The 18,751-nt window shown below is 33.4% G+C and overlaps 1 protein-coding gene across 2 annotated transcripts in view; it reads right to left on the reverse strand.

Moving 5' to 3' along the window:
* LOC128207547 (homeobox protein Meis1-like) overlaps positions 1–18,751 on the reverse strand; it is a 130,967-nt gene that overhangs the window by 38,747 nt on the left and 73,469 nt on the right. For both annotated transcript variants that reach the window (XM_052910528.1, XM_052910527.1), the window contains one exon: positions 16,646–16,722. In XM_052910528.1, coding sequence (XP_052766488.1) covers positions 16,646–16,722 — 77 coding nt within the window. The remainder of the gene's footprint in view (positions 1–16,645; positions 16,723–18,751) is intronic.

Consider the following 18,751-nt stretch of genomic DNA (forward strand, 5'->3'; position numbering starts at 1 on the left):
AAATAATAAATGCATCATACTTGAAGAGTTTTTAAAACTATTTATAGTTTATATCTTATACATGTAATAATAAATCTCTAAAAAGTCTAGAAATATTCCTAAGAAAAAATAATTTAATATATATATATATATATGTAATGACCTAGAGCCTTTCATTGAAAGAAATTAAGCTTAATAATATCACAGCCCAAACCAAAATACTAGTTTGCCGCAAGCTCGTGACAAGTTCACCATAAGCTTGCTGCGACATTATTAAGATAAAATATTATGCTTGCGGATGTGTGCGAAGAAATTAAGCTTGCGAACCTTTTATGTTTCGCAAGCTTCCAAAAAGCACCCCGCAATCTTAGTAAAGCTTAAGATTGCGTCAAGCTTGCAGTCTTAAAAAATTTAAGATCGCAACAAGCCTGCAGTTTCTTAAGCTTATAAAATTAAGATTGCGCGACTAACAATAATGAACTCACGCAATTTTTTTTTGTATTTAATTTGTTATAATAGTTAGAGTAATGCACCAGTCAATTGTAACCGAGGCCCCCCCCCCCCAGGTCCGTGGGTATACCGGGGAAAAGGGCTGTGTTTTTACCTTTCAGGTGGCCCCGCAGTGCCGGTTGAATGCGGTGGTTTTGTCTTCGCTTTCAATATTGCGGGGAATGGGCCTTACCTAGAGTCCCTGGGGTTCGGGGGCATTTGGCGGGGAATTTACCATCTGTTTGTCTCCGCAGGGCGGGGATTTTAGCCGGGGTTGGACCGAAAGTTGAAGTCCCTGCTATTCCCTGGACCTAGGGGGGCCATGGTTACAATTGACTGGTGCATAATACTATAAGAAGGGCACAGCGAGCAAACTTAATTCACAACAGTATATTACTACTGGAACAAAATTACCCTATATCCTGAGAGATATACTTTTGACAATATATGACCAAATTGTATTATATATATATTTTTATATTTTTCATGAACAAGAGTTGTTTATCATTTCATGAATAAATCCATGATAGAACTACTTCATGAATTTGGCTTGTTTTAAACTCTATGAACTCTTCATGAACGTGGGCTGTGCATGAAACATTGAATAATTCATGCATATGTCTCTTCATGAATACTTCGTGAACTGTCGTTTCATGAGTTTTTTATGAAAAAGTCTTAGTTTCTGTTCACTTCTTTCACTTGAAGTCTTCATGAAGTAACTTCATGAATCATTCTTGAATACTTCATGAAGAATGACTAAACATTTTACAGGGGAATGTAGTGGTCCTTTACCCAGATTGTTCAAATTATGTCCCTGGGGTCAAAAATGGCCCTGTTCCAGGGGACACAAGTTTTCTATATACTTATACAGTAAACAAGTTTGAATAACTTCTCTGAAATCACAGGTTTTCTATATAGAACGCCAAGACTTTTTATAGTTGGTATGTAGCCTCATGTAGTGGCTGTTAACCAAGATTGTTTAAATTATGTATCTAGGGTCAAAGCAAGCCCTACCCTGGCGGCCCTGTATTTCTAAAAACTCCTATAGTAAAGTTTTGAAAATCTTCTTCTCTGAAACATGACCCACATCAATAATAAAATCTCATTGATCCTCAGTTGAGCGATAAAGGGCCACAATGGCCTTCTTGTTTACATATGTGACCAGCCCCCCCCCCCCCCCCCCCCCAAAAAAAAAACCACCCCACAGTAAGTGATACCAGTGAACAAGATTAAATAGCCTGTCTTCAGGACCAAGCAAACTCATTCCAGATGGTTTGGTTGGTAATTAAAAACTCAGTAGAAAAACATCTCAGGAAAAAGCAACTAAAATTCTTGCTAATAATGAGCTGTAACCCAACACTTCCTAACAGCACTGGAGTTACAGGATTTCACAGATTTGTAGTAGAATTCCCTCACCCTGAACTGTAAATTATTTCATTTGGCACCTTTTGCTAAACTTTCTTAATTTTGTTTCTATAGAAACGGAAATTAAAATTTCAGATAAGGGCCCCGAAATTCTATTAGACTGAAATATGATCATCTCGGTCAACCCTGAAAGGTAGTTTTTGCTTAGAATTTTAGTCATCCCAAAATTTGTCAATGTTTTTGACATGTTCATAGTCATTTAGGTTGAAAATTTAATTTTGAGCAAAAAGGTTTATTTGAACCATTAAAGCTGCACTCTCACAGTTATACCATTTTTACAACTTTTTTATTTTTTGTCTTGGAATGGGCAAATTTTTGCGTAAATATCTGCAAACCAACGATATAAAATTGTTGACAAAAAATTAGATCGTAGATTTTCATCTTTCCGTTCAAAAATTAATGTTTTATGGCTTAAACCGTTTACTAACGGTTAAAGAAAAATGCATTAAACATCAATTTTTGAACTTAAATATACAAATCTGCGATCTTATTTTTGTCAGCAGTCTTATTTAACTGGTTTCCTTGAATTTTCGCAAAAATTGGCTCGTTCCAAGACAAAAAATAAAAAAGTTGTCAAAAAGTTTAATCTGTGAGAGTGCAGCTTTAAAAATTGTTGAGGTCCAAACCATTCAAATTTCTAGCCCCTTGTGGTAATGGCCCTTAAATGAGCAGCCAGGGGTTTGATACGTGAGCTTGGGGAATTCAGAAGGTCAAGTTGGGCGCGCACAATAGCCAGGTAATGAGTTACTGTGTGACCGGGCTCAGGAAGGCCTGAGTGGGCGGGTCACATAAAGAAATTAGTGAACACTTGGACACCGGGCAGACAGATAGCCCTTAAGGTGGACAAAAGAGGTTAGCTGCTCAATGATAGGGGGTCATTATAACCCCATCAGCCGTGAGGCTTGTTGACCAAGCACCATTTAGATAGGGACACAACACTACAGATTGTCAGTTTCTATTACATCTGGATGACAATGGACGCAAACACCAGTCAACATTTCATAATGATTTTTATTGAATTGTTGAAGCATGTACCCAGGGAAAATTGAAAGATTGTTGTCATTGAATAATGGTCGTGCAATGTTTCTGTCTTTAATGTCCTGTGGAGTCCTGATCACAGGACAGATCAACAGGAAGTGCATTTGTTTGACGTTTATTTTGTCCCTTTCAATACAGGTAATAATTTCTTAAAGAGACACCAAATCTTTCTTTTACTTTACTTTCTTTTACTTTCAAATGGTCCAAAAGTGCTTTGGCCAGTAAAAGTTTCCTGGTTGTTGTTTTCTTCCGACACTTTTGTGATCATTATTTATAAGAAAAAATAACATTTCCCCAAAAAAATATTTGTACAGAAATAATAGTCAATAAGCTTAAGGTGACATGATAAACATTTAAATGTAGCAAGACTAAGACTGGTTCAGTAGTATGTATCCAGATGCCTTTAAGTTGCTGTTAAAGAAAGTTTGCTGTCTTTAATGTTTTATTCATACTAACCCATGAGGATTAGAAGTTTGAATGAAATTAGTTTAAATCTGTAAATCATTTTTTCTAACTACAATTTGGTTGTTATTTTTTTCAAAAACGTTTGGTTATGACCATGTAATAGGTATTACAGCTTTGAAGATGCAAATTCATTTCCCTGATTATGACTTACAGCACACATAAATCACCTAACAGTGTTTGGATACACCAATTTATAATCATTTAATGGATTCTGCCAACCTCTTAACTAGCGAACAACAGGAATAGTAAGAGGTTTTGAAAAAGTCATAATTCTAACAGCTACACCAATTAACAATGGCATTTAAATGATATTTGAAGCAAGTTGGCAGTTATTTTTGTTAAGTTTAATAACCATATGTCAAGGACTTGCGCTGAAAATATAAATTAAGGAAGATCTTAAAATGTCATTGCTTTTGCTTTACTTACAATTGTATCTATCTTAGGTTTGTATTTAAATAAGTCTTCTTCCAACAATCTTATAATGAACTAGCTGTGATTTTGCCATTTCCCTTTGTTTTAAGTGATCTTTATCAGCTTAAACAAAAACAAGACAAAGTTATGATCCTTGCCAGTATTTGACAATATTAAATAATTTAGAGCAGTGACTCTGTCATATCCCACGATGATTATGTGAAGATAGCATTGTTTTAGGAAATTATATATTTTATCTATGATTTAAAACCCAGTCAGTATTGTCTTACACATACCTCAGATTTAACAAGATCGGTCGTGTGCCAAGTTTCATGAAATTTGATCATAGCATAAATTTTTTCACAAATGTAGTCAGTCATTCTGATCTTACTCATGATCTCTTATGCTACAAAGGAGACAATTTAGTCAATCAAATACTTATGATCAGTTTAAATAGTATGCGAATAGCCTGATGACCGTTTTGCGTGTTACATTAACTAGAGTATAAACCTATTACACTCTCATTTGCGAGTGGTGAAAATTACTCTTGTATGTATTAAATTGGCAACTATGGTTTGTACAGTCAATAGCCATATGTGGACACATCAAGTTTATATATATGGTATCTGAGTTGCATACCTTTTTCTTATGCATTCCTAAATGCTTGGGGTAAGTTTTACAACCACAGAATTTCATATTATCTTGACTGCAATGTATTCAGGGGTGTCAACAGAATCTAATTATCAATCCTGAAAATAAGCTGGGGGTTGGGGTCTTGGGGTCACAGGTTCCCAGTTGGATAAATCAACCATATGGGGGTACAGCCGAAATGGATGGTAGGTACTTACGAGGCCATTTTACCACTTTTTGAGATACTTTCAGGCCGATAATGAATAATGAGGTCAGTAAAACTTACAAAAAAAACATTGATTTTTGGCAAGCTGCTTCAAAAAGTAGAACCTTCTTGTAACATTCTTCATTGTCAACATTTATTTAGAAGTGCTTCACACATGGCACAAAACTGGAAGCATTAATCTTGTCCTTTAGAAATTAGAAGATCTCTTCATATACTCTATCTCATCAGTTAAATAGTTACGTAGCCATGGTAATTGTGTACATATATCACAAATACATGTAGCATGTGTATTCTTTTGCGCTTTGGATCATACATTTTAAATCTTATCATTAGTCAGTGAATTTTTTATGTACACTTTGCGTACCAGAAGAAACACTATGATCGTCTGCGCAAATGAGTTTAAATTTCTATGCATATTTCTGTCTTTTTTAATGTTATTTTCATGGGTTTTGTTAAATGTTGATTTTACAAACTGGGCTCCAAGAGCTTATGATTCCCGTTTAATTTTCATTTTGTTTTGAAAGATTTTTTTCATCTGCTGATAACCACATGCTTTCAGATCACATGCTTGTAAATTGAATTGGTCTTTCTGATCCATTCCCCTTTACTTTGTCAGCCAAAGGAAGTCATCATTTACAGAACACCTTGGATGTTTATTGTGCATGTAAAACATTTGTCCTCATGATCACTCATTCCATAGAAGATTATTACCCCCACCCTCTAAAAAACTAACCGGATTAACATCCATTTGGTAATTGATCTCTGAGGCTCTGAATCCGGAATTGCAGATAACCCAGACATGTTTTGTCAAGAAGTTTTCAACATCATTGCTTGCTCATTTTTTGTTTAATTATTTTAAACATTTCCTTTAATCTGTCTTGTTTTAACCTTTTTATTAGCAGTTTTATTTTAAACTTCTTTCAAATTACAGCACACTAAATTAACATATTAATTGTTTAAAACGTTATGAGACAATGATAATGAAAATAACCAAGGGTAGTTTTAACTCTACAGATATGCAAGATTTTACTACAGAGATAAATTCCATTTGTCAATGTTGTCATTTGTTAAAATCAGTAAACCACCTTTATACCATACTTGACAAATTATGGCGCGATCCTGTCACTGGTTTGAAAACTTCAGGGCAAACTTCAGCATTAAGATAATGTCTTGTCTAGTTTGTCACTTCAAAAGCAAAACATTTTAAGATTAATCAATTAATTGTAAAATGATATTTTTTACTTCAAAACCTCTGGAAAAATTAAGCCCCTTTTGTTGGAAAATTTTAAGTGAAATTCAGGTTTGAAATGTACCCATATTACGTGTGATTGACTTTTAAACAATATTTGTTACATTGACTTGATTTATTTATTAGTTTTTTGCAAAGTATGACTGCACAATTTTATGGTAGTTTGACAGATAAATGTTACTTTAGATATGCTAATCAATTTAATAGCAGTAAAGATATAATTTATTTTCTGAAGAATCAGTTATTTGAGCAATATTTGAGTAAGGTTGGCCCTTTGATAAATACTTTATTTTCAAGACTGTCATGCTAAAAAACTTAATTTATATAAATTCTGCACAACCATGCAGCTCCTTTTCAGTGCAAATTACAATTACTTAGCAATATCAAGTCGGTATCATTTATTTTGGCCCCCTATCATTGAGTTAAATTCTGTGCTATTTAAAATGATTGAATTTACATTTCTTTTTGTTTGCCTTTTGTTTGTTGCTCTTTTTCAGAGGAAGCCTGAAGCATATTCATTAGAAACCATAATGATGGGTTACAGCCCTTTATTAGCTGGTTCTTGTCTCAAAGACTGAAATTATAGGGCCACTCTTTACCAGATCTCCTTTGTGAGGGTGTCTGTTTGAAAAAAAAGCTTGTCTCAAATATTTGACAGTTTTGTAACAATGCAAGATAAAGATTTAGCGTTATTTAACTATGGAGCTGCTCAAAAAAGGAATCTGAAAGGAGCTGAAAGAAGACACATCATGGGCCGAATGTTTAGAACTTTATTAAAGTTAACAAGATTGTTAATGTCATCATTGTTAACGTTCAAACTGTTACTGCTCTGGAAGTTTAATGAATACCCTTGTGATAAACCCTGTATAATTCTAACAAGATTTGAGATAACTGTTTCAGTTTTACTTGTTTTCATGTTGTTAAAGAGTCTTGAAGAATATGCCATTTTGTGCAGATGGGGAGAGCTACATGTATGCAATTTTAATTAAAAGATTTGTTGTGTACTAGTTACACAATACCTAAGGGTCTAACCACTTGCCATTTTTGCAAATATTTAGCAATAGTTTTTGTTTGGCTTTTTCAACAGTTACCTGATGTTTAAGCAATGTTTGTACTAACTTATCGCTACATACGCCCCTGAAAAAAGGTGTCGCATTACAGTAAGCAATTTCATTCTTGGTAATGCTGTTTTTGGAAAAAATGTGCAGGAAAAAGAGTCATTGATTCATTTAATTCCATGCAGCCAAATGTATTGTTTTGATGAAATAGAAGTTCAATGCCTCCTCACACACATAAAAACGGCATGCATGCAATATTCTCTGCCTGTCTATGCAGGTGTATTTCCGAAAACTTCTTATTTTAAATTGCAAAAAATGGACTAAATGCTCAAGGAAAAATGAGAAATGACCATTCTGGACTGAAAAGTTTTGTTTTTAGTTTAATAGTATTAGAAACCATGCTAAGCTCTATCAAAAATCTTAGATTATAACACTGATGTTGAATAATTCTATAAATTGACTTCTGGTAGCAGGCAACAGTTAAAGTGTGGTAGTTTTTAATTGGTAATTGATGGTCAATTTTCTGTCTAAAAGATACTGAGAGTCAATTTGGGCATTGTCTGCCTCTAAAAATGTTATAGTTGAAAGGCAACTTTACTGCAATAATTTTACATTGTTGGCTGGTATTATTTGAAAATGTGTTGGACAGGCCTTGAAATTTGAATATTGTGACTTGTCTGAAAACCATAAAAAGAAAAATTGAATTTTTGATGGATTACCCACACTATGCACTACACTTTTTGAACTGAAGTGGCCATTCAGAACAAAACCCACGCATGTGTTTGTTGATGTTATTCGCAAATAATTTGGTTGAACAGACAGATATAATTTTTATAGAAAACTTTTTTCGTTTGTAATTTTTCACCCTATGTTCCATTTGTTTGCCTTCATCACAGCTACTGCAATGCATTTATTTTCAACATTTTTGTAAAACCACAGCCTGGTAAAAGTTGAAAATGTGACTTTCTTATTAAATGTGACTTTCTTATTTCAGGTCATTTGCAGCTCCATGTGGAGTTTCTTGTGAAGTTCAGACTTGGCCAAAATAAAAAGAACTGTGCAGTGTTTACTGACCAAATATTTCATGTCATATTTCTAAAGAATTGAATATTTTTCATGCAATCCTGTGCTTTTGAAATTCTTATTTCTGTATTTTCAGACATTTGAAACCTGGTTTCCATCAAAAGAGGTCTTTGAAAAAAGATTTAGTTTCCGGCTGCATTCGAGGTACAAATTCATCTTTACACAAGATATTAAAGCAAAGAAAATAAAGATTTCAAAAATAAGGAATCTTCCTTCAATTTATAATTAATATTTGGTAAAAACTTTTCTGAAAGTACAATGGAAACTTAATCAAATTGGGCAGGGTTCAAAATAAGGGATTCTTTATTGATCATCTCTCAGATATCTCCTAAACTAATTCACAGAACGCAATGCATGCTGGTGTCCCAACAATCGAAAAACCTCTGAACCAAACAGGACCAATATTGCCAAACTGGTTTCTAGGAGATTTTTGGGGTGATCATATTGTCTTCTTTATCAGCAGCCCGCATTTTGGGCATCAATGTGAAAAATGAGTTTAGGTCAACTTGTGAAAGCGGGTTAAAAAATTGCATTAAAATATTCTGAGAAGTGTCTTTGGAGAAAATAAGACATGATGGTTGGCATTTGACAACATTTTTCTGTCAGTTAATCATAACCATACCACTGTTTCTAAGTTATAGAACATGAGGAACCTGGTGCAAACTTGTTCTCTAGTCATTAGTCTGGAAGATTTTTTGCTTTGTTCTTATTGAAATGCTGGTTTAATCATGGATAATTTGTAGAGCTAAGTCTCTAATGGCATTGTTCTAACTAATTCTAGAGGCAATCAAGCAGGGCCCTTTTCATGTGTATTTGAAGGCGACAAATTAATCGGATTCTTCTTGATAAGTGAGGTTGAAAGTAGCAGACACATCAGCCAAAGCAAGTAACTAATTAGTGTAAAAGATCTTTCCCTTTTCTCTGACTAAATTCTCAATAACTGTTTTTGTTGAAGGTTTGAGATGCTCTTGAAAACACTTGTAAATTTCTGGTGCTCATTCAGTCCTTATGAAGGACGCAAGAACAGTCATGTACTATATAAACATTACTCTGAGTTTCTTTCCTTCCCGATATCATTTAAACCTAAATGAAACTGAAAGGTATCTCCGTTCTTGCTTAAATTTAATTGTTCTGAAAAACTAGGGCTAGTCCTTTCAGCAAGAAATTTACTTTATTTTCTTGGCAAGTGTTCTGTCAAGTTCTTCCAAGATTTTCTCTTTTGCTGTTGCCGTCATTATTTCTAGCTTTGATAAATAGCCATAAACTGTATACATTTATAGCATGATTGCACAATAATATACATTTTCAGTCCATGGAATTTAGTTGTAGATAAGCTGTAAGTTAAAAGTAAAATTTCAGTCAATTTTGAAATGGTTTCTGTTTTTCTACCACAAGTACTGGAGTTGTTTAAAGCAGATTTTAAAATAGAATTTAAAATCAGGAGCATGGATATTGCAACCCATTTTCTCCTCTATCTGGAAACAATCTCTGTAGCATGTTTCCGATTATTTGAATGCAGCATTAAAATGAAACAAACTCATTTCCATTGGGCACTGGATGACACTGATGGAATATTTATGTTTTCAGATAATCGTGTGTGTGCTATATTTTTCTGCATATGAATAAACCATTTTCAAGGCTTTGTGAGTTTTGTCTACATTTTCATCTTCAAATCAGCAGCATCTTTTGAATGTGAAATGTAGACTGTTATTCTAAGTTTTTGCTGGTGTAGTGTTGCCACTTCCCCTAATTTAATTATGGTAAATACACAATGGATAAATCTGATCATATTTTTGATGCTTTTCTATAATATCACCATCCCTTTCAGCACAGAGTCTCAGATCACACTGGAGTTTCAGATCACACCGTAATCATATTCACAACAGGCTGTTCCCAATTTCAGGTATGTAATAAGCAAGCCGTGTAAAGAATAATGACTTGTAATCACGAACATATATCTCTGGAATACAGAATCATACAGAATCTCCCATCATATCAGACAATTCAGTCATAATTAGATGTTTTTGAAGATAGATCGCAATGAAGGTAACTCAGTCGATGTAGGTAACTTGATCATTTGCATATCCCGATCAGTAGATTGATATATATCTGCCTAATAATTGATGCATATATCTGATAAAATTTAAATACCATCCCCATTCATAACCAGATATTTAAAGGGCAATGGTTATTTGTTAAGAATATACATGTTGACATTATTTAGTCTTTAAAACAATTACATTGCTCATGTTTATCAGATTATTTATGATCATGATTAATTAATTATTTCAATATTTATTTTGATTATTTTGCAATAGATTAAAGGTATTTGGTTGTACAAGGGCCATTTAAAAAAATATGTAGACTTTCTTTATAATTTATCACCATTTTGACATCTTCTCGTTCATAATATTTGCTGAGAATATAAACTAAGGTACTTTTTAAAGAATGCATTGACTTTTTGGTGCTATGACAGAGCTCATGGTTTAAAAATCGGTTGTTTTTCAATGTACTAGTGATTAAACATATATGCATGCATGTAACGGTTCCAAACTTTATGACTCATTGCACTTATGTTTTATTGGTAGAATGTATAAATAATAAATAAATCTGAAACAAACTTTGGGAAAATCAAGTTTTTACTACCTGAGTGAGTGATAGGAAAGGAGACGTCAAAATATGGTCAGATCAACAATATTTTGTATTTTTCATAAAAATCTTATTTCTGTAATGTTTTCTGTTAAAAAGGGCTATAAAATGACATACTGATGCAGAAATATCACTTATAAACCAGTTTAATGTTAGTTTAATGTTAAAATTTGAAGCTGCCATAGACAAGTCCCGATTATTTTACACTAGCAAAATGACATCATGCAAAGCAAATGAAAAATGAATTAACAATGTTATTTCAGCCTGCTATGCTTGATACTCAAACATGCTAAAAAAATAAAAGCATGTTGTTAAAACATCTATTACTCACTAATCAAAATCTTATTTAATAAAATAAAATAACTATTAGTTTTAAAGCTGAATAATGGTCCTTTTGCACATATGAAAACAACATCCTTTGACATTTGGTTTTATTCTCTACCTCTCCTATTTTAAGATATAAACAAAGCAGTCCAATGGACAGCTGCTGATGTTTTTTTAAAGTAACATTTTGTTTTTCTAAATACTAACATAATGAAATTGATGAGATCCAGGAGAAATGTTTATGTTGTCACAACAAAAATTTCCAAAAAGTAGGTCACTCAATGAGATCCATTTGTACCAAGTTATATGGTAATCCATCAATATATGAGTAAGTTATAGCGCAGACACAAGCATGTGCACTCTGACTTTTAAATGTCTCATGTGACCTTGACCTTTGAGGTATGGACCCAGGTCAAGGTCACTGCACAACGACTAAATGAGGACAACATTTGTACCAAGTTATATGGTAATCCATCAATGCATAAGTAAGTTATAGCGCAGACAGGAGCATGTGTACTCTCACCTTTAAATGTCTCCTGTGACCTTGACCTTTGAGGTATATCCCCAGATCAAGGTCACTGCACATTGACTCAATGAGGACAACATTTGTATTGTACCAAGTTATATGGTAATCCATCAATGCATAAGTAAGTTATAGCCCTCCCCACACTGTGGCAGGGGATTAATCAAAGGACCTAAAGATCAAAAATACAAGAAATAAATCCACCACTACCTAAAACTATGGGTCAAAGTTGTTTGATCATATAATATAAAATTTGTGACTTCTGATGAAGCTGCACCAAATTGGGGCACCAAAGTTTTGATGCAAAATTGTGTTGCTTTAAAGATTGAATGTATGGGATTTCACTAAGTAGTTTTGAATAATTAATGTAATGTAACTTTTAAGAAAATATTGGTTCTTTCTTTTTTCAAGCTCATTTATGAATAATTTATTATTATTTTCAAATTTTAGCTATTTTATGATCTTATCAAATTGATGTGTTGATTAAACCAAAATTGCTGGATTCTATTTGCATAAAATTATGAGTGTACAAGCCTATTTCATATATGAAATGAAAATTACAGATTTTATGAAATGAATGGAATACTGACCCTTTAAAGATCTATGCATTTTGACAATTGACTAAAAAGGCAATTTTTCAGCCGGCAAAAAAAAGTTTTCATCTTTGTCATAGGTTTTTAGCTCAGACCAGAAGAGCTTATGTGCATCCATGCGTCCGTGCGTCTGTAAACAATTGCTTGGGAACACGATACAGTCTGCAGTTTTGATTGTATCTCGATGAAACTTGTACAGTATCTAGATATCCATTAGAGCTGGGTTCCTTTCGAAAACCAGCCAGATCCGCCCATGCATGCCTAGATTATGGCCCTTGATAGTATAAAAAAATGCTATTGTGTAAACAATTGGTTGTGAACACGATACAGTCTTCAGTTTTGATTGTATCTCAATGAAACTTGTACAGTATCTAGATATCCATTAGAGCTTGGTTCCTTTCGAAAACCAGCCAGATCCGCCCATGAATGCCTAGATTATGGGCCATGAAAGTTTTAAAGAAATGCTTTCTATGTTTAGCCAGGTCTGCATGATCGAATTCTATTTTTAGCCAAGTTTACATGTACATGTAAATTCAAGTCTAGAGTTAAGGGAGATAATTTGCAAGTCTAGGATTTTTGGAGACAATTTGCTTTTTGCTTCTGCATTTGATTTTGTGAATTACTCTGCCTTGTTCTTGTTGAAAGCCCAAAGGCCATTTTTTAGCTTTAATTTCTGTAGTTAGTGCATTCATCTTAACAAAATTGGTTGTGAATGTTTAAGTTATGCACCTGGTGTCATTACTGGCCACACCCAGGGTTCACAGGTTTGGTAAACATAAATCTGGAAAGGTTTGAAAATCTTTTTGTGTGTTCGTGCATCCATCTCAGCACAATTGATTGTGAATGTTTGTTCAAATTGATCAATGTTGTCCTAGGATGCGCTTGACTTTGACCTTTTGACCAACTTTTTTTAACTTTTAAAACTACAGACATTTTTACTATGAGTACAGTTTTGAAAGCATTTTTTTTTGTCAGATGACTTTTACTTGGCACATATTAAAATAGTTCATGCAACTAATCTGCTTACAATACTTTCTGGGCTCAGATGTTGAATGTGCTACGTTTTCAGGTAACCCAAACACAAAACATAAACTATATGTCTGTTGCCTATTACCCATACATACATGCTCTGGATTGATATGACCACAAAAGCCATGCCAGTAGAGCATAGGCCCTTTTGGGCCTCTTGTTAGTTAATATCATGATTTTTTTATATTTTATTTGTACCAAAAATATGATACTTTAAAAAATGTATTGCTATTTAAGGCAACTTGGAATTAAAAGGCCAACACTGTCGAATAATGCTATTGTTATAAATATATGTATGGCTAAATAATAAGGCATGCATAATTAAAATGCCAAAACATTTTCAAAATTTGATTACCAAAGTAATTTGTGCGTGCCACAATCAATTATTGCTTGACAGTTTCCTTAGTTATCATTCCAGCCCAAATAAGTGGTATTTTATTGATGATTTTTTTTAAACAAGCCAATTTGTGTTAAAAAGCTTGTGGTAGTTAAAAAGAACATATAACAACACATTATAATGTGTAGAGATATTGTAATCAATTACCAAAATAAAAACATTCATAAATAAATCAATGACATATTATTTTTTAAATAAATAAATAAATTTAATCAAACTCAAAACTATCTAACTCATGAATGAACCTATCAAACAATCAATCATAAATGTATTATAACAGTGACCATTTTGGAGCTGGAATTAAGGGGGCATTCTCAGCTTTGGCGAGTTCAATTGTTTATATTTAGGAGAAAAAATATAGATAATGGGTTGAATTAGGTATCATGAAATCTTCTCATTGCCCAACTACCTTATAGCAAAAACTGTTCACAAAAAGGGTAACTTTCTTTTAAAGTTATTATCTTCCAACAGCCACAACCATTTTCAAAACAATAACAACAAGCATTCAAATGTTGACAACTTTCGTTTAAATTGTATTTATATCTTACCCTCTCAGAAAACTGTGTACCATTGTGTAACGGATGTGGTCCCCTATTACAAAACCCAGAGTACCTGCTGTTTAAGCACTTATTTTATTTTTATCTTTTATACGCCTGTTTATAGAACGTGACCTATTATAGTTTCACTTGTGTAGTATGGACCGGCGGGCATCCAGTAATTGTTGTCCGATCAATATCTTTAAAAGCATTTGTCCAATCATCACCAAATTTGGTTAAAATGTGCATTATTATTATGAGGCATGATGTCTTGAACATGTTCAATAACCAGCCATATCACTGGAGTCTCTTGAAGGTTAACGTTCGTTAATTATAGAAATTACCTAAAATCGGTCTTATCAAATTTGGTCAGAATGTGTATGGACATAATATCTTGGAAAAGTTTGATAACAAATCATATTGCTAATGTCACTCTAGAGTTTTACTTTAGATATTTGACCCTCAAATTGGCAAAAACTGTATTAACAGTGTCCACTCTCTAAATTTGGCTAATGTACAACCAATTTTCACTAAAGTTGGTGTCCTAAAAATAGGAAGGCCATATTTTGTGACATTTGGCACTTTTGTTTATTTTCTAATATACTTTTTAACCAGTTTTCCATTGAAAACCAGGTTATTAGAATGGGGATGTTGTTCAGGGCATGCCAGCGTCAAACATGAGTCAGTTCCGCCCAATAACTTAATTAAGCTAGTTTACTATTATATTAATAATATAAAGTTTATGTCTTAACTTATCACCTTAATATGTTTTACTAAATCTTCAGATATATTTTACATTTTAATACATTTGGACCAGCTTACGGACTGAGGCGACTGAAATCATGAAATGTCTTCATGAATCATATGTTCTTTTCATTAAGTAATTAGCAGTAAGAAAAATAAAATAAACTGATTCAGATCCTTTTCAGACCAGGTACAGCCATACAGTTGAGCTATTAGTAACAAGAAAACTGTGTTTTATTGCAGAATAAAGCCTAACTTAGGGGACACCATATATGTCAAAGCCAACCATTTATTTTCACAAAATTTCCTTTTAAAGCCATGCAAAGGTTTCAAAGGTTTCCTGTAACTCCCAGAATTCTGTATTTCTGCAATTAATTGCATTTCATGGTTTCTATTACACTTCTCTCAGTTTGATTTATGTAGCATTGATAGGAGTCCCTCTTTGTTAATATCAACCAGACATTTATAAAAAAAGCCCTTAACTCTTACATGTAATATGTCAAGAGTATTAGCTATGATGTATATTTGTCTTTAGGGCTAAAATTGAAGTACAAATTAATTTGCTATCAATCACTGATAAGCAGAGAAAATATATTTTTCCCAGTTGCCTATTTAGTTGAGCAGGTCAATTGCATGCTGACAAGATTTTATTCACAAAAATTCATTAGCTTGTCTTTCCTTTGTGCAGATCTGAACTTGTTTCACAATGCACACCATCTTGAATTTCATAAAAAATCTTTGCAGCCTTTTTCATAAAAGTGCATAATTAGATTGCGCAGCTATATGCAGATATCAGTGTTTTTTCCCCTATTTTTGTTGTGTGTTCTAATTGGCAGGTCACACACCATACAGAGTTGGTCACACTACATTAAGCTGCACTAATTTGAGCTTTGATTCACCATGTGATAATGTCAGAACTTAACAAAGACAATAGTTATTACCATATCATAAGTTAATGTTCTACCTAAGAAAAATGTGTTTATACTAAATTATTTTAACTTGATTTTGATAAAAGCTGAAAGCTTATAGAATCATGCTTAGCATACCCCAGTTCAGCTGTCCATTTTGAAAAGTCATAGGAAAGTTTTAGTGGATGGGATCGAATCATTGACCTATTGGATGAAAGACGGACACCTATACCATTAAACCACTCTCACCATGTTTGGGTATTTTACTTAAAAGTTTATTGAAAGTGATTTATTCTTTGATCAGAACTGAATAAACCATGTAAATAAACTTTAATCCCTGTTTATTCCATAATTCTGGTTACCAGGCAAGTATTTTCAACATCAAGGAGAAAAAAAACTGAGATAAAACTTTGCTGACATAGCCTGACAACAAGTTGACACACTTGGAAACAGGAAATGAAACTCTTCAAAAAGGAGATCTGTTGAGTTGGGGGTTTTCAACTGGAGATAGAAATGGACCATTGCAGGTAATCTTAAGGAGACTGAGCAAAAACCACTCCAAAGTGTTGATAATGGATATAAAGTCACTTGGTGTCAGTCTGGTGATTTTCACCATAGGGACATAAATTTTAAGAAAATTAAAGCTCCACTTATTTTCAGCGATAATGAAACCCTTATTATTTTCATTCTACAAGTGAATTCAAAAAGTGGGGTTTACAATGCCAGAAGGCAAAATTTTAAAGTTTGAATTAAGTTATCCTCTATGATTAAGTTTTTTTTGTCTTGGATTTAAAACATTTGTCCTTGCCAGCATTGTTGTATTTGAGTACCACACTTGACTGGTCAAATTAACAACCAAAAAAACATCAAATCAAACATTTTTACTTACCAATTATTTACTTGCAATATAGTTAATCCTGTATCTTGTGCTAGTTGTTTCTTTTGTTCTTCTGATGGATATGGATGCTGAAAAAGACAAAAGGCAGAAACATTAAAACATTATAAAAAAATGTCATCAGTTGGAAAAAATACATGACAAAAGATTTGACAGATATTAAACCTGTTGGATTTGATAATGTTGTCCCAGGATTCTGATGCAGTCCCATTAGCTTTGCTTTCATTCCAAGGTCCAACATGGTTATATCTTTAAATAGTTGCTATGGAAACCTTTCAAAGAAAATGAGAAATGCAATCTTGTGGAAAAGATGAAAATAAGTCAGGAAGTCAGGAAGAGGAATTTTCAGATACCAGGATACTGGCCATATTTGAAAAGTTGGAATAAATTTAATCAATGCTTTGTGGAAAAAAACAAGGCTTGTATGATCTATTGGGAAGAGGAAGCAAACTAAACACCGGCAAAATAACATTTAGTCCCCAAATTGATCGCCTGAATGCTGCCGCACAGAAAGTAGTTTTAACAGGAACTTGACAAACATCAAGGTAGAAAAAAAGAGATTTAATGTCATACTGAACCTTATTTCTTCGAAAATTCTGAAAAACATTCAATGGTGAAATATTTTCTTCATGTGTGATTTATTGCTATCTTTTAATAGTTGCTTGCATACATTCTGCATATAGCAGTGTAAGTGTTAAATGATGAAATGTTTACACAACAAAAAGTGGGTGCAATTCTGAATGACGATCCAAGCAATACATCAAAGAATGTTTAATTTGCGACATGCCATAGTTATTTTTTCAGCTTCTGCTTTTGCTGTCTGGCAGATTACATCCAACCAGGAATATTGGTCCCCACCAGAAACTCCTAGTATGGATTAGCATCATTAAAACTTAAGATCAATATTTAAAACAAAAGTCTGGGAAGAATAAATCTTGGTTTAAGTAGTAGAAAATCCTTAGATCTTGTAATTTTAAAAACAATGAGAGAAAGTCTGCTTTTTTTTCCTTTGTGTGTTGATGATACAATTGTATGTAAAAATTAATTATTCATTTAGTATATAAAGGAGTGGAATTCCATGCTGCATAATGCAGCAGCAGGGAACCTCGCAAAAGGAAGCAAATCTCATTTATTATTCTAATGAAAAGGTTGTTTAGACATCTATGTTTCTAATTGGCTGATTAAAGGATAAAAGCATGCAAACAAGCCAATCATCCGATGCTCTCTGTTACCTTTGAGTTTTCATTGAACCAGCTAACTACATCAACTATTCTTTTGATTTCTGCAATGTATTTCAGAACACAGATCACTGGCCCTTTCATTTTGGTAAAATATGATCTTTTATGAGTTAATTTAGAGCAAATCAAAACACATTTTCTGCCTTTAGTTGTATTTGGAATCATGTAAATGTTTCGTTTGGTATTACCTTGTATCTTTTATTTAGGTTGTGTAGAATTTCATTTACTTTGAAAATGTATTTTTTCTCTAAGTTGTGAGGGCTGTAATCAGGGGCGGATCCAGGAATCAACGTTAGAGGGGGCGTAGCTTAGGGGCGCAACCTTTTGACCTGCACCCCTCCCTCTGAACCGAAAGTGTATGGCATAAACTGTTTGCATATGGATTGGGGGTTAAGCAATCAAGAAAAAATAACAATTTGTAGTTGGAAATTATGCATTATTGGCGTATTTTATTATTTTTTATCTCCTAAATTGACATAAAAAGTAAACTTTGACGATTTTAGAGGGGGCGCGCGCCGGATGCGCCCCCCTCTAAATCCGCTAGTGGTAATGATAATCTTTCATAACTTGTAAATCAGTAGAATATAATTACGATGGCTTTTTAGTGAGAAAGGTAAATAATTGATCTCAGGTCTGATGGCCAAGTCATAAAGGGAGTTAATTCAATTAGATTCTACAGGGAGCTTATAGTTTCATCATTTGTTTAATTAGTTTATAGATGGGAGAAAGAGTTGTGCTTTATAGTCAATGTGAAAATCTAAATTACAGTCTCTAGAGAACATGGGACATAGTTTGGCAGTCACTGCACCATTGTTTGTAATTCGGAAAATGCAACGTTCAGAGATTGGGAGCACTGTCCTCT

This window comes from Mya arenaria, chromosome 11 (assembly GCF_026914265.1).
Source record: "Mya arenaria isolate MELC-2E11 chromosome 11, ASM2691426v1".
Lineage (NCBI taxonomy): Eukaryota > Metazoa > Mollusca > Bivalvia > Myida > Myidae > Mya > Mya arenaria.